The sequence below is a fragment of the Manis javanica genome, chromosome 2 (genome assembly GCF_040802235.1).
Source record: "Manis javanica isolate MJ-LG chromosome 2, MJ_LKY, whole genome shotgun sequence".
Classification (NCBI taxonomy): Eukaryota; Metazoa; Chordata; class Mammalia; order Pholidota; family Manidae; genus Manis; species Manis javanica.
In genome coordinates, this window is record NC_133157.1 from 78,836,185 (window position 1) to 78,850,477 (window position 14,293).

The 14,293-nt window shown below is 44.8% G+C and overlaps 1 protein-coding gene and 1 long non-coding RNA gene across 3 annotated transcripts in view; one reads left to right on the top strand and one right to left on the bottom strand.

The window, feature by feature from the left end:
- The window catches only part of RASEF (RAS and EF-hand domain containing), an 80,714-nt gene extending 67,922 nt beyond the window's left edge, over positions 1-12,792 (bottom strand). Inside the window, exon 1 of one of the 2 annotated variants that reach the window (XM_036991330.2) lies at positions 11,088-12,792. In XM_036991330.2, coding sequence (XP_036847225.2) covers positions 11,088-12,118 — 1,031 coding nt within the window. In that variant the 5' untranslated portion in view covers positions 12,119-12,792. The remainder of the gene's footprint in view (positions 1-11,087) is intronic. The other variant, XM_017677799.3, reaches the window with a different exon arrangement.
- Positions 11,974-14,293, top strand: part of LOC140847712 (uncharacterized) — a 58,778-nt gene continuing 56,458 nt past the window's right edge. The window contains exon 1 of the long non-coding RNA XR_012127766.1: positions 11,974-12,098. This is a non-coding gene — a long non-coding RNA (uncharacterized lncRNA). The remainder of the gene's footprint in view (positions 12,099-14,293) is intronic.

Consider the following 14,293-nt stretch of genomic DNA (forward strand, 5'->3'; position numbering starts at 1 on the left):
TTGGAAAGGGTACAGGAGGAATATACCATATGTAAGGATTTCTTTTTTGGAAAGTTTTCTGGTACATACTTTATAAAGCTGCACGCACTAAAAAAAATGCTGTCTGAGCTTTTCAAAACTGATTCTCATAAAAGGGAATCTCAAAAACTGAGACTATATGAAAGAGTTTCTTAGTGGAGGTTAATGTTATGTATTAATTTGGCTAGGCTACAGTACTCAGATACGTGGTCATAAATGAATGTCTGGATATTGCTGTGGTGAAGGTATTTCTAAGTTAACATTTAGATAACTAGATTTTGAGTAAAGCAAGGTTACCCTCCTGTGGATAAAATGAGAGTCCCTGTGGCCAGGATTCTCACCTGGCCCTGGCTGACTAGCTCACTGCACACCTGTGGGCAATATATTGCCATTGACTATATAAAGAGCTCCACCCAGTGCTCTGGGCATGACACGGTGGCATGGCTGCAAGGCTGCAGGAGAGCAGAGCCCAGGACAGAGGCCAGCTGTGTGGGACGACTATGCAAAGAGGCCCAGAGGACAGCTTTGTGGATGGCTGTGCAGGCAGAGAGGCCCTGAGGATGGCTATGCAGACAGAGGGGCCCAGAGGACAGCTGTGTGGGCAGAGGGGCCCAGAGGCAGAAACCAGCTTGCTGCATGCAGACTTCTCTGAGTGAATGAGATTTTAGTGACTGACGATTCACCTGGAAATAAAGTTGGGTATAACGCTTTCACCCCAAGAGCGTTTTGCTGTCAATTTCTTTGGTCATGTTGAATCCATAGCGAACTTGCCCAGGGCTGAAACCCAATGGCAAGACACCTCCATAATGTGGTCAGGCTTCATCCAATTAGTTGAAAACCTTCCCCCAAGGAAGAGGTGAAACTGCCTTCAGGCTGTAACTGCTCCATCAACTCTTCCCTGGAGTCTTCTTGCCAATGGGTTTCAGCCCTGGGCAAGTTCACTATGGATTCAGTGAGACCAAAGAATGACAGTAGAACGTTCTTGGGGTAAAAGGATTTATACCCAACTTTATACCCATGCTGGCAGGTCAATCACTAGAATCCCATCCACTCAGCGAGTCTGCATGCAGCAAGTCGGTCTCTGCCTCTGGGCCTCTCTGCCCTCGCAGACGTCTCAGTCTCTGTCCTCAGTGCTGCCACCACTCCAGTCTCTGCTCTCCTGCAGCCTTGCAGCCATGCCACCGTGTCACCCAGAGCATGGACAGAGCTCTTTATATAGAGCCAATAACAACATATTGCCCACGTGTGTAGTGAGCAAGCCGACCAGGGCCAGGTGAGAATCCTGACCATAGGAATCTTCACTTTATCCATACCTGGGTCTGCAGCCTGCCAGCCAGCCCTGCAGATTTTAGACCTGCCAGACTCCACAATCAAGTGAGCCATTCTTTAGAACTCAGTCTCTCTCCCTCATACACACCCATGCACACACATATTCTTGTCTTATTGGCTCTGTTTCTCTAGAGAATCCAACTAATACAGTGACTTAAGTCATTGCACTTTCATATCCTATATAAACAAATGTACCAGTTTCACAGGGAACATATGCTAGTCCCACCTCCAAGAGATGAATAAGATTATTCAACTGAATAAGCTGAATTCAGTTAAGAACTAAATTCTTACTCGGTTGCTGAATAAGAACTTTAAGTATCATTCAACATGATAAGGTAGGTCACTTTTTAAGGCCCCAAATACTCAGCTATACCATAATATTTTCATTGTCGCCAGAGTTCCATTTGGATTGTACCAACCTGTTTCATGTATCTGTGGACTTCACAGGTTGTGGATTCAACCTACGTTCACTGACAAATTTTTATTAGCCTGAAGACAGCTTATTCACGTTAATCTATTAGGAGATAGGCAATGCATTACCCTTTAGACCAGTACTAAACCTCTGAGTCTGTACACACAGATCAATCTAACATCCATTTCTGGCTTTGGGCCTTACTGTAGCCTCTCATGAATTTGTGCTCCAGACAGACTGAGACCACAATGCAGGATCCTTTAGCATCAATTAGCTCATTCCCTAGGGCAACAGGTGAATGATGCTCAAGTGAAGGGTGCATTTCCCAGCCATTAATGCTCTGCATGCCCAAGTAACAGCTACCAAGTGCAAGTCCATCACCACAGCTGAGGGCAGCAGGCTCAGGGCAACACAGAACGGGACACAGCACCCACTAGCCCCTGGGCTTCTCCTTGGTAGCCTGCCCGCATGCTTCACCTTCGTTCTCTCAGATCTTCGTGCATTTTGTCCTTGTTCCCATGACTCAGCAGCCAGTGCCCATATGCCACATTGCATCAGCCTACCCGCACCTTCAAAAACAAGCTGCAAGAGCCTGTATTTTTGCTTTTTTAAAACATCCACAGGTTTTCTGGATGGGTTTATTTCTATGTCTATGAAGAATCCAATGTGACTTTTTTTTATTATATTGGTATCTTATTAGGATTGTTACTGGTTTTTGAGTATTCTGGATACAAAGTCATACAAATATTGAGTAGTGGGCCCTCATCCCTTTTTATCCCCATGCCCTCTGTGTGTCTGCAGAATAGTAAGTTTTCCTGGAATATATATATTGTGTTAGAGCAGAAATACCTGCACTGTAATTCACTCATTAACATCCCCAAACTATATCTGCCAGACTGCAGTAATGCTATGTCAACAGATCCCCAAGGAGGAAAAAAAAAGTATTTGTGTCACAGACACTAACCCTAGTTTATTGCATGTCTGACAGAAACCATGACAGATGAACATCTCAGCATATGACTTCTCTAGGCAAATGTGGGTTGACTCTTCAGGAATCCTTCCACCTCAGCCCAGAGCTCTGTTCTACAGAAGCAAGAACTACAAGGTGACTGTCATGTCAGGGGATGCCACGGTGCAGCTGCCATGCCTGAGCAGATGGACGACAAACCCTGCAACAAAAAGTCAGCAAATCCCGCACAACCTGCCACCAGCTCTTCTACCTGTGGCCCAGGTGAGCCAGGTGGGCCAGGCAGCTGGCGGCAGGTGATACTTCCAGCCCTGCATTCAGATTTCAGAACGAGTAATTCATCTGCCCTTTTTTATTTACATCCACACATTTAAAAACTATTCTTGGGCAAAGATACCACTAAAATAAAAGGGCCACGTGAGCACGTTCCATAATTTTACAGGTGTAAATGATCACAATGGGCTTTCATGGCTGACCAGTCCCTTATAAAATGTCCCAAAACTAAATCCAAAAAATTGAAATTAAAGGGAGTGGTTGCCCTTGATGTGTGGGGGAAGGGGTAGCTCTCAGAATGCGTTATTATCTTCAGTGTTTCTACTTGGTGACCTTAAAGTGACAGGTATCAGTACATTTAAGGAGCAAAGCTTGGCAGAACGTGTATTTCAAACTGCTCCAAAAAAAAAAAAAAAACACAAGGCAGAGTTTTTGTAGCTATTAAAATATCTTATCTCTGTAAAGAAAAATTCCTATTTCCATCATATTTGTCTTTGTTATGGTAAAAAACATAACATAAAATCTACCTTCTTAAGAAAATTTTAAGTGTTCAGTACAGTATTGTTGACAACATGCACATTGTCGTCAAGCAGATCTCTAGAATTCTTTCGTCTTGCAGGACAAAAACTCTATACCCATTGAAGAGCGACTCCCTCTTTCCCCCTCCCCTCAGCCCCTGCAGCCACCATTCTTTCTAAGAGTAGGATCACTGTAGCTCCTTCATATAAGTGCAATCAGGCAGCATTTGTCCTTCTGTGTCTAGCTTTTCACTTAGCATAATTCCTCCAAGTTCATCCATGCTGTCACACATTGCAGGAATACCTTCCTTTTTAGAACTGAATTATACTCCACTGTATGTATATATCACATTTTCTTTATCCATTCACCTGTCGTGGACATGGATTGTTTCTACCCCTTGGCTATCGTGAATAACGCTGTAGTGATCATGGGGATGCAGTCATCTCTTCAAGATCCTGATCTCAATGCTTCTGGAGACAAACTCAGAAGTAGGATTACTGGGTCATATGGTAGTTCTGTTTTTTACTTTCTGAGGAACCTCCATCCTGTTTTCCACAGCTGCTGTGCCAGTTTACATTCCCACCAACAGTGCACAAGCATTCTAATTTCTCCACATCCTCACTAGCATTTTTTACTTTTTCTTTTATAACAGCCATCCTAACCTATGTGAGGCAATATCTCACTGTGGTTTTGATTTGCATTTCCCTGATGATTAATGATGTTGAGCAACATTTCATCCCCATAAAAAACTTTCTGCCTGAACGACAAAGTATTCCAACAGTGAAAGACAACACCACTGCCTTCCAGAAAATATGACCTCTCATAACTAAATCCCCTTATTTTTTATCAGAAATCATTCCATTCCAGGTGATTTTTTTTTTGAAGCAGAGTGAAAGGTTTATTTAAGGTTACTTAAAGAGAGAAGTGCAGCAGGCAACCTCAGCAAGGAGAGGCGCCTTGAAAGGTTTGGAGAGACAAAGTTTAAGACTAAAAGGTTACACACTTAGAAAGTGCGGGTGACTTCAGAAAGGAGCGCCTCCAGGTAATTTTTTTACATGTTTTAAAAACTATGACATGCTTAAAACCTGTGACATGTCTTAGAACTGTTCCAGCTTCAAATGAAGAGATAGAAAGACAAGGGGAAAAGGTGTCCTCGACATCCCAACGCGGTCAGAGCTCAGCCCTCCTCCCCAAGGACACTACTCTCGGGGCAGCATAACCTGGAGGTAGAAATACTGTACAGTACCATCTGTTGAGCCTGAAAAAGGTAACACTGAAAATTACAGTAACATCCGTGAACAAAGCAAGAGAGTAAAGATAGACTGTCTTTGGGTCAAAATACTACCCCCACCCCCCCATGCTGGGAAGGGGAGGAAGCGGCACAGTTAAAGGTCTGAGCCAGGGTGCCATGGAGCGACCTGCTCACATCAACATGGGCCAGCAAAGCAGGATCACACCGGACACGGGGACGTACCAGCACACATTCCCAGGCAGGAAACAAAGGAGGCAAATGGGAAACAGCATTTTTCCCTCCTGCATGCGTTGACCTTCACAGAGGATGAAAAACTGAGAATTCCACTGAAGTCTGGATTTGTCACTGTCCTTTATAAGTCGGCATCACTGGGCCTACACGCGGCACGACAGCAACTGTGTGTCCCCAGCCGTTGAGGTGGAGGCTGGTACTGGGCCCAGACTCCCCTCCACCAGGCCAGTGTCACCCACCTGGCCCCAGAGGCCTCTGAGATTGTGAGCCCCCCTCCACTGCCCAAACCACAGGATGGCGAGAGACAAGAACCTGGATATCATCTGACAGGAGTCTAGGGTCTCTCTTGCTGGAATTTCACCACCACCACAGGAGACAAATGGAGAAAACTCCTCTACTGATGCGAGGAGGAATCTCCCAGAATTTAGTTCATCTACTTGACATGTGACCACCAATTAGGAGCTGGACTCGGACCATTCACCTGTAACTCTTCCCTTTTTATAACCCTCAGTGGTACTGTCACCCCTGGGTGGGAAGACACTGGCCAAGAAGCTTTGATTTTTGACAGGACACTATTTTAAAGGACCCAGTGCCTAGCACTGTCCCAGCCATACATGGGTATGAAAAAACATTTTAAAAGAAGGACATGCATGCAGGCAGGCATAGGAAAAGGGCAAGGAGAATCTCTTCCATAGAAAAATGACAAGACTGGGAACAACTTAAGATGAACTTCTTCCACAGTATTATGCCCTCGATTTAAATGACAGACAGGACTAATAAGCAACGAAAAACAGAGAAACCAATGTTTCCCATTCTACAGAGCTCTTGAGTGTTCCTAGGGCTTTTGGAACAGTATCTCTCACACTTGGTTAACATGCAGACTTCATTAAAGAAAATGTCTCCTATGGATTCCAGAGCTGATATAAATATTGTTTATGTCATGTTACTTAACCATGAACAAACATGAACCAGACATAAACCCCTTATACTCCCAGCTTCAAAACATTTATGAGACTAATACACATTACGTCCTTCTAACCTGACAGGATGCACTTCCAGCTAGAACTGAATCCCCACAGCCAAGGTCCATATGGCACAGGCAGCTTGCATGTGGCTCTCTGGAGCACACTTCCACGATTAACATCCAATCTCCCATCTCTTTCTATCGAGTCCACAGGCAATCCAACACTCTGTGTTGTCAGCCACTTCCAATTCACACATTTACCCATACATTAAGCCTGTAGCTCTGCCTTCCCACATCAGCCGAGACTGGGAACATAGTGCTGTGAGATCTGTACCATCCTAAACTCAAGGACAGGGTCTGAAACCATGTAGCCAAATCTGTAATGGAAAAGTCATCCAGGTGATTCCAAATGTGCTCAAATTAAATTTGTTTTCTGTTTCACCAAAATGAAAACAAAGATCTTTAGTCTTCTAAGACCCAGAAGCATATGTGTAAAGACCCCACATGTGGCCTGCAATTTGAGAAACACTCTTGACATGAAATGTCCATAGTCTCGGGCACAAGCCAGGAGGTATTTTTCCATTCATTACAGTGCATCCCAGTCCTTCAGGAACAGAAACTCCCCCTACGGAGGGGAGACAACAAGCCCCTTGAAGGAAAGGGTCAGATCTACGAAGCCTCTCCTGTGACTAGGACACTAAGTGAGTTAGAGAAAAGATTAAAGAAACATGTTTGAGCTACTGCAAAATCTGTATCTCATTTTTATAGGACATATGGTCTAGGACCCTAAAGACAAAATTTCACTCTTCTCTTTTTATTACTCTGACAAAAGCAATTATAATTTGTAAGAGCCCAAATATTTAAAAGTTGAAGCAACAAAGTTGTTTTTCTGAATAACTAATTCCAAGGAAATCATGTGTCATACATTAATTCCACCATTACAACTTCCCTCTGTGAAAGAGTGTTTACTTTCCACTTCATAACCCAATAGGAGACTAATAAAGTCAGATGACCCCTGTATAAGCAGATTACCCAAGGATAAGCAGAATACCCATGATAAATTAGTCTCTTCCCATTTCTTCTTTCCAACTACATTCTGCAGTCAGGTGCTACCTAATCTTTAACAACTTATACATGAAGCAAGAATGTGCATTGTATGTACAATCACAGGAGAAAAATAAAAACAGGCATTTGAGTCGCCATGGCATTCTAGCCTCTCCTACCACCTAAAGGTTCTCATTTGGTCTGTCAGCCTCCAAACCTCCCAACAAAGCAGATTAGCATAATGCAGCTACTTCCATTTTACATTTTACATATACCCCAGGTAGAAATCAAACAGGTGAAGATTGTTACATGCTCAGTGAAAGGAGTAGTATGATCATGAATTTGAACAGTGATTTTGGAAAAGCATAAATCAAAATTTCAGGTTCAAAGACAAGCTAGAGGAGAGTCTGTGGTTTTTGAAGTGTAGTCTTCCCAGTGAAACCCCACAATAAGCCTTTTTCTTTTGGCCCAGACCATAAGGTCAGAGTAAAGAGTCTCTCATCAAAACCTGACAGTAAAGCTCTGAATAATCAGCAACATCTGAGAGAGTAGACCACTGCTTATATGGCCAAAACTGATCATCCTCTTAAGATCGGGAAGGCCAGAATACCTTTCTGCAGTCAGGAAGTCAAAAAGAAGTTACTACCTTGAGATGAAATTCAAATACCAGAACCAAAAAGGACCACAAGCAAGTAAAATCCACAGAATAGAAGCTAAGCCATACAGACTCCTGCAATGCCCAGGAGAAAGGCTCAGAAGGTGCGAGGCAGAGTGTGGTTTCCTGACAGGTTTCTCTCACTCAGCAGCAGGGTGAAGATGCACACAGCTGTCACAGAAATACAGTAAAGAGAAAAAAACAGCAACAGACCAGCAACAGAAAATAAAGAGAAGTAGATATATACCTACACCCCAGTTCTGAACCCAGAAAAGGCAGGCAGTCTCTGGAAAGCCTGCAGCTGGTACACTGACAGGTCCCAAAGCCAGTACCAAACATAAATACCACACATAGCCAAAAACACCCTTAACCTTCTTCCAGTACTGGGGTCCAACCCACCATTATGCCCCAAGGCTGGAACAAATCTTCATCTCCTTGGATGAGCACCAGATCTTGGCCATATGAATGAAAAAAAATATGTATTTATCTTTGAACACTACCAGAATGATCCAAACCAAGATGCTCACATTTTGAAGATACTCAAGAGCTGAGATCAAACACAGCAGAGTGGCTTTGCCTCTTCCATCTCAAGTTGACTCCGGGCCATAAACTCACTGAGGGGGAAGAGACGGGAAACCGAGGCACTGTCCAGTCAAGCCATCAGTCTGTCTGCCTGTTGATCTCTGTCTTTCCCCTCCTCTCACCCTGGCCTCCCTCACTCCATGTCTCTAGCCCTGTCCCCTTGCTGACCTCTCTCTGCCTCCATCTCTCCTCTCCCTTCCCCATGCAGCCAAACTATGAATGTGTTGACACACGTCCCAGAGACCATTTCATCCCTTCACAATACAATATTATCGTCCCTCTAATATCACAATTACTGAGGAATGCCAAGCTTAACCTAAACTTGCTTAATATTTTGAACTAAGAGTTTGAATATCTTTGAAATGGAAATCCTGTCAATACAATCATATTTTGCCTCTACAAGAACCAAACATTCTTATATGGAATATATGTCCTTCTCAAACTGGACACGGATACCCGTGGAGATAGGCATGGGGGATGCTACCAGGGGTAAGATGGAGTGTCAGATGGGAAACAAAGCCCCCAGATGAAATACCTTCTTGGATGAACAATTTTCTCATTGGAAGAAAATATAATATTTTATATTAAAACAAGCCCAAATATATTATGGAGCAAAATGAGCAAATACATGACCTTTTCACTCAAGACTTTACAAAAAGCTCCTGCTTGCAGCAGTCTGTTGGGCTATGTCCACAGTATATGGAATTTCCTGCACATAACCCTCTTACCTTTAAAATGTTATTTGATGACATTGTTGAGAAACGTTTCACCCATGCTATGAACTTTTTGAGGGCATGAATACAGCTCATCCTTCTCATTATCCCCAGGAACCTAGGGCAGTACCTACGACAGTGTCTGGCACACAGCAGGCACTCAACAATGTTTGCAGAGTTAATTTGGCTGAAATAATGGCAACAGCATCGTCAATCGCCAAAAGATTTTTTATCACATCTGGATGGGAGAAAGGGAAGGTGAACAGCTGCATGCGGAAGTGGAGCAGAAGCAATCCAATTTACCAAAACAGTCCATGGCTGTCATGGTAACAATCAGCCAAAGGAACTCAGTTTAGTTCTTTTCCAATTGAACAAGTACAGGAAGGCAAATATTATATTTGTTAATCTTGAATCAGAAGGGGGTAGGGCTTAAAACACAGGTCTACCAGGTGACACAGGTGCCCATTAAATTAATAACCTCTGAAGGGTTTGGAGAGACATCATAATAACAATGTCACCAATAATATTAAGTCCTGGTTTGTACACTGATCCTAAGAAGGTCATTTTAATCATTTAAAGGTTAAGTGTCAAATAGTCAGTGCTGAGACTTCACAACTGTGCAAAGTAGGTTCATGTGTGTGTGCATGTGTATAAAATACCCTGTGGGCTCACCTTTCCTTATTCCTATACTTAATTACCTTATTACCTTTCTTAATTAGCTGGACCCGAACCAACTTACAGATGAAAGATGATTGAAAGAGTGGAGTTTATAGCAATGTTGAACTTGTTCTAATTCCCTAGAGACAGTGCATGGTAATTCCTTTGTCAATAATAGAGAAGATGGGTATCACACCCACTTTCTCTACATAATCCCTGTCATACTGTGGTGAGTCACTGTCTGTGCCCCGTGTTCCTGACTTTCCAAACCTGAGGGAACACCTGAGCGGAGAAGGAAGTGAGGACTCCCAGCCCTGCAGGTCTAACTGTTAATGGGTGAGCAAGGCCACAGGTGTCTTCCAGGGCTATTACCTTTCCTGAGTCTTATGTCTCAGGCAGGTGAATTGTCAACCAAAATGATACCTTTCAGATCTTCTCAACAATCACAGCCAGAGAACCATAAAATCTCAACTAAAATCCACAGAGCACAAGAACATGTGACAGCACTGACATGTTGGTAGTGCCTGAGGAAGAAATGACAGTAGCAGCTGGAGACACATGATGACACCTAGGCATGGATAGACACAAATTAACCTCAAAGAATAAAAGCTCAGTATTTTTCCCTTCATGCTCTGAATCTGCAGGCAACCCTTTTGCCCCTGAGAATTAAGTTAGTAAGGATATTAATACATCATTTCTGTCCAAGTCATAGGAGTAAAGAATTTACTGCATGGTTTTATTTTATTCGATTGTATAAGAAGCAAAAGTGTTTCAGTTCACAACATCTAGGATCAAATCCCTGCTCTTTTATTCACAGGGCAAGTTCCTTAACGTCTTGCAGGTCTAAATTTTGGGGTCTCAGTGTTTCCATCAATCAGAGATAAGAAAGTCTACCTCCCAGGATTGTTCTGAAAATTAAACAGAAGAACTCGGTAAAACACCTAGCCCACAGTAGATATCAGCGAATATTTGTGTACAGTAATTTAATGCCAACAGTGTCTCGTTTTCTAGGTAGTCATAGAAAAACAACATATGCAAAAACTATTACAGAGGCTGCAGAGTTGGCCGAGGGCCCAGGTCGCTGCTCCGGGTGCAGAGGAGGCCTGGTGTGGAAGGTGGCGTCACGGGGTCAGAAAGGACGTGTACAGCGCTCCCAAACCCGTGCCCGGAAAAATCTCCAGATGCTGCGGTTTCACTCAGGCCCCAGGAAATTAACAAAGTGCTTTTTGCGGGACTCAGAAATAGCCATGTGAAACTTTCTTCCCAAACCCTGCCTATGAGCGCATTCCCTCTCCTCATGTCTCCGGATCTCTCTTGCAAAAGTTGGAGGTGGTGGTTGGAGCAAAGCAGCTCCCAGGGAAGAGTAGGGTCCAGTGGGTCGGCCCACTCCGCGGGTTAACAGGGAGAGAAGGCAACGCACAGAGCGACGGGAACACCTTCTTCCCCCCCGCCCTCCTACCCGCTCACGCACCTGGGGATGAACTTGGCCTCGTCCCCGAGTCGCGCCTGGAAGTCCTGCCAAGCCCGGCCAGGGCTCGCCGGGTCCCAGGGTGCTGCCAGCGCCGCCGTGGCGTCCTCATCGCCCTCGCTCTCCTCGCTGTCCCCGGAGTCCAGCCCCGCCTGGGCCCCGGCCGGCGCGGGCTCCCGCAGCCCCCAGGCCCGGTGCCGCCCCCCGCGGCGGAACCCGCGGAAGCCGCGCGCGAACTCCTGGAAAGTGATGGCGCCGTCGCGGTCGGTGTCCAGCCGCTCGAAAACGGCCTCGGCGTCGGCCGGCCGCACGCGCAGCTCCGCGCACAGCGCCCCGAACTCCTCGCGCTCCAGGCGCCCCGAGCGGTTCGCGTCGCAGGCAGCGAAGACCGAGCGCAGCCGGGCCAGCTCCTCCCGGACCCCGTCCGCCTCCATGCCGCCGGGCGCGGGTAGCTGGGGGTGCTCTGGGGCGCGACGGGGCGCGCTGCCCGCCCTGCTGCGGCGAAGCGGGAAGTCCGGGGCCACCTGCTGCTGCCGGGAGCAGGGGCGCGCTCGGCTGGTCTGGCTGGTTCGGCCACCTGCGGGAATGGCGGGGCGGGGCGAGGCTCCTGGGCGTGCCGGCGCGCCCCGATGCTGGCCCCGCGTGGACCCCCGGTCGTCCCCTCGCGGCCCGGGAGCGATGTGACTGCGTTCCTGACTGCGCGTGCAGCGCAGCAGCGCCCACCCCCGCCTGAGGCCCTGCGGAGCGGCCCTGGCCCCTTTACCCCAACCGGCCCGGCTCCGCCCAGCCGGGAGGGGAGCCCGCGCCTCCGGTTCCCACGCCCCGTAAGCCAGCGGTGCTTTCGGTGCAGGAGCTGGCCGGAGCCTGGGTTTGGGGCTCCTGGAGCGGGGAACCCGGCTGGAACTCGGGGTACAACAGTAGCGTTGCAAGGCCCCTCTGAGAAAACACTGCTCTGAGAAACCCAAGAGCTGACACGAGCGTGGGAAGCTAACTGCACAGAAAGAGAAAAGGAAGGTAGGGGGAGGAGTCCACATAGGTTAACGTTATGTGTCTTTTATTCTCCTTTAATTCCAGAAAGTTAGTTAACTGTATATGCAAGTTTTCTTACAAACCAAAAGTCAAGACTTACCATAAGACAACATTCTCTGATTTTACTGGCTTTCCTTAACCCATGTTCGTCCAATGAGTAACATACGTTGAAAATTACATATATCTTCCAGACCCCACATCCAAATGATTTTGTTCAATTCTTGTTTCCTCAACCTGAGAGAAAATTAATCACAAAATCCTTGTCAGGCAGCAACATTTAAACAAAGACTGAGGTAGCTTTTTTCTTTAAACGAATCGTACGGAAATTTACACCCTTTGATCTTAAAACATTTATTTCAACAATGCTTTTGTTTAATACTGACTGCTTAATGGGTACAATATTTAAAATTCACCCGTTTTCATCTTTTCTTTAAAATTCTTGTCCTTCTATTTTAAAGAGACCCTCACTCTGTTATAGACATATATCTTTTCCCTTCTGTGATTCCCGTAGCCTGTGAAAATGTTTGGGGGTTATTTTTACTTTATTTCATATTATCCATTCCCTCCACTTTTTAGACTTTCTTTCATTGACTGCCATTTGTTTTAGGTATGACTGTATTTCTTTACAAATATCTTTACGAATATTTTATCACATTCTGGATTCTTTTTGTTGCTATGATTTTGATTTTTTTAACATGATACAAATAAAGTGGAGGATTTGATCTACATGGTCTCTCAGGCTAGTGTTCTTAAACATAAAGCTAAATGCTAAACATCTGAGGAACTATTTCTTCTTGACTAGTAGTACAAAAAGCACTAAATACAATCAACATTCATAGCACCTATCAAGTTGTAAATACCCTTGATAATGACCATCTGTAAATTTAACTGGTAAATTATGGAAGACATTCCGTTAGAAGCCCTGGTCTTAACCAATCTACTTGCTAAGTGAATATAATTCTAAGCAAGTGGCTAACTAATATGTTGAAATGAATTTTATCATTAGTGCACTATAGATTATTATTATGAGTTTATGTGTTTTCAATAATATCAATACTATTATGAAATACTATTATTATTCCATCAAGTAAAAAGTGGCTAGCTTGGTAATGCCTTTAAAGCTTTACAAATATACTTGTTAAACTAAACATTTGAAATACTATTATCATTATGCTTTAGTAATTAATAAATATCTATTTTCAAAATAGATGGGGTAATATTTTTGACTGCTCAGCATAAGTGCTTCCTCGAAGACTGCTCATGCAACTTCATTCCTGAATTCACTCTGACCTTTGCACTCATTTCTCATTTCTTATATTCTTTGACCTGCTTTGTCCTCTTACTGAGTCCCTTCACTGAAGAGTCATCAAGAAACACAAATTATTCCAAACATCTTCTCCTTTCCACTGATATTAATCTATTACAGACTTACTATACCACTTATCTATCACTGCATAACAACACAACACTTAAGGATTTCACCATTTTATTTGTTCATAATTGCCTTGTTATCGACTTGGGCAGGACTCAGGTAGGTGTTTTTCCTGCTGGCCTGTCCAACATCATGTAGTCATGGGGGCTTATTGTGGCTGCATGGCCTTAGAGGGCCTCACTCTTCTGTCTGGAAGTTGGGGCTAGCTGATAGCTGGGCCATGTGTCTCCAGGAGGCTAGCTCGGGTTTGTCACATGGTGGCAGTGTTCCAGGAGGGTAAGTCCCAAAGCACCAATGCTTTTCAAGTCTCACCTTATGTCATGCTTGCTGATATTCCACTGATCAAAGTAAGTCATATGGCCAAGCTCTAAGTCAATGTGGGAGGAAAATATACAAAGTCCTGGATACAGGGAGATGTGCTTTGTGGAAGGCCCTTAAGTAACATTTTACCATACTTTGGGGACTGGTGCAGCCTCTAAGACATTCTCTCAGGCTACTGTCCTGCTGACTGCCCATTCATTCTACACAACCACAGCTTGACGGCCCTTCTTAAACGCCAATTATTCTGTCATTCTAGAGTTCACTGGGTCTCAATCAGTGGTACTTTTCCTCCCCAAGACATTTGACAATGTCTGGAGACATTTTTGGTTGTCACAATTTGAAAAGAGGGAGACGCTAATGGCCTCTAGTAGGGAGAGGCCAGAGATGCTGCTAAACAGCCTGGGACACACCAGGCAGCCCCCCTAAC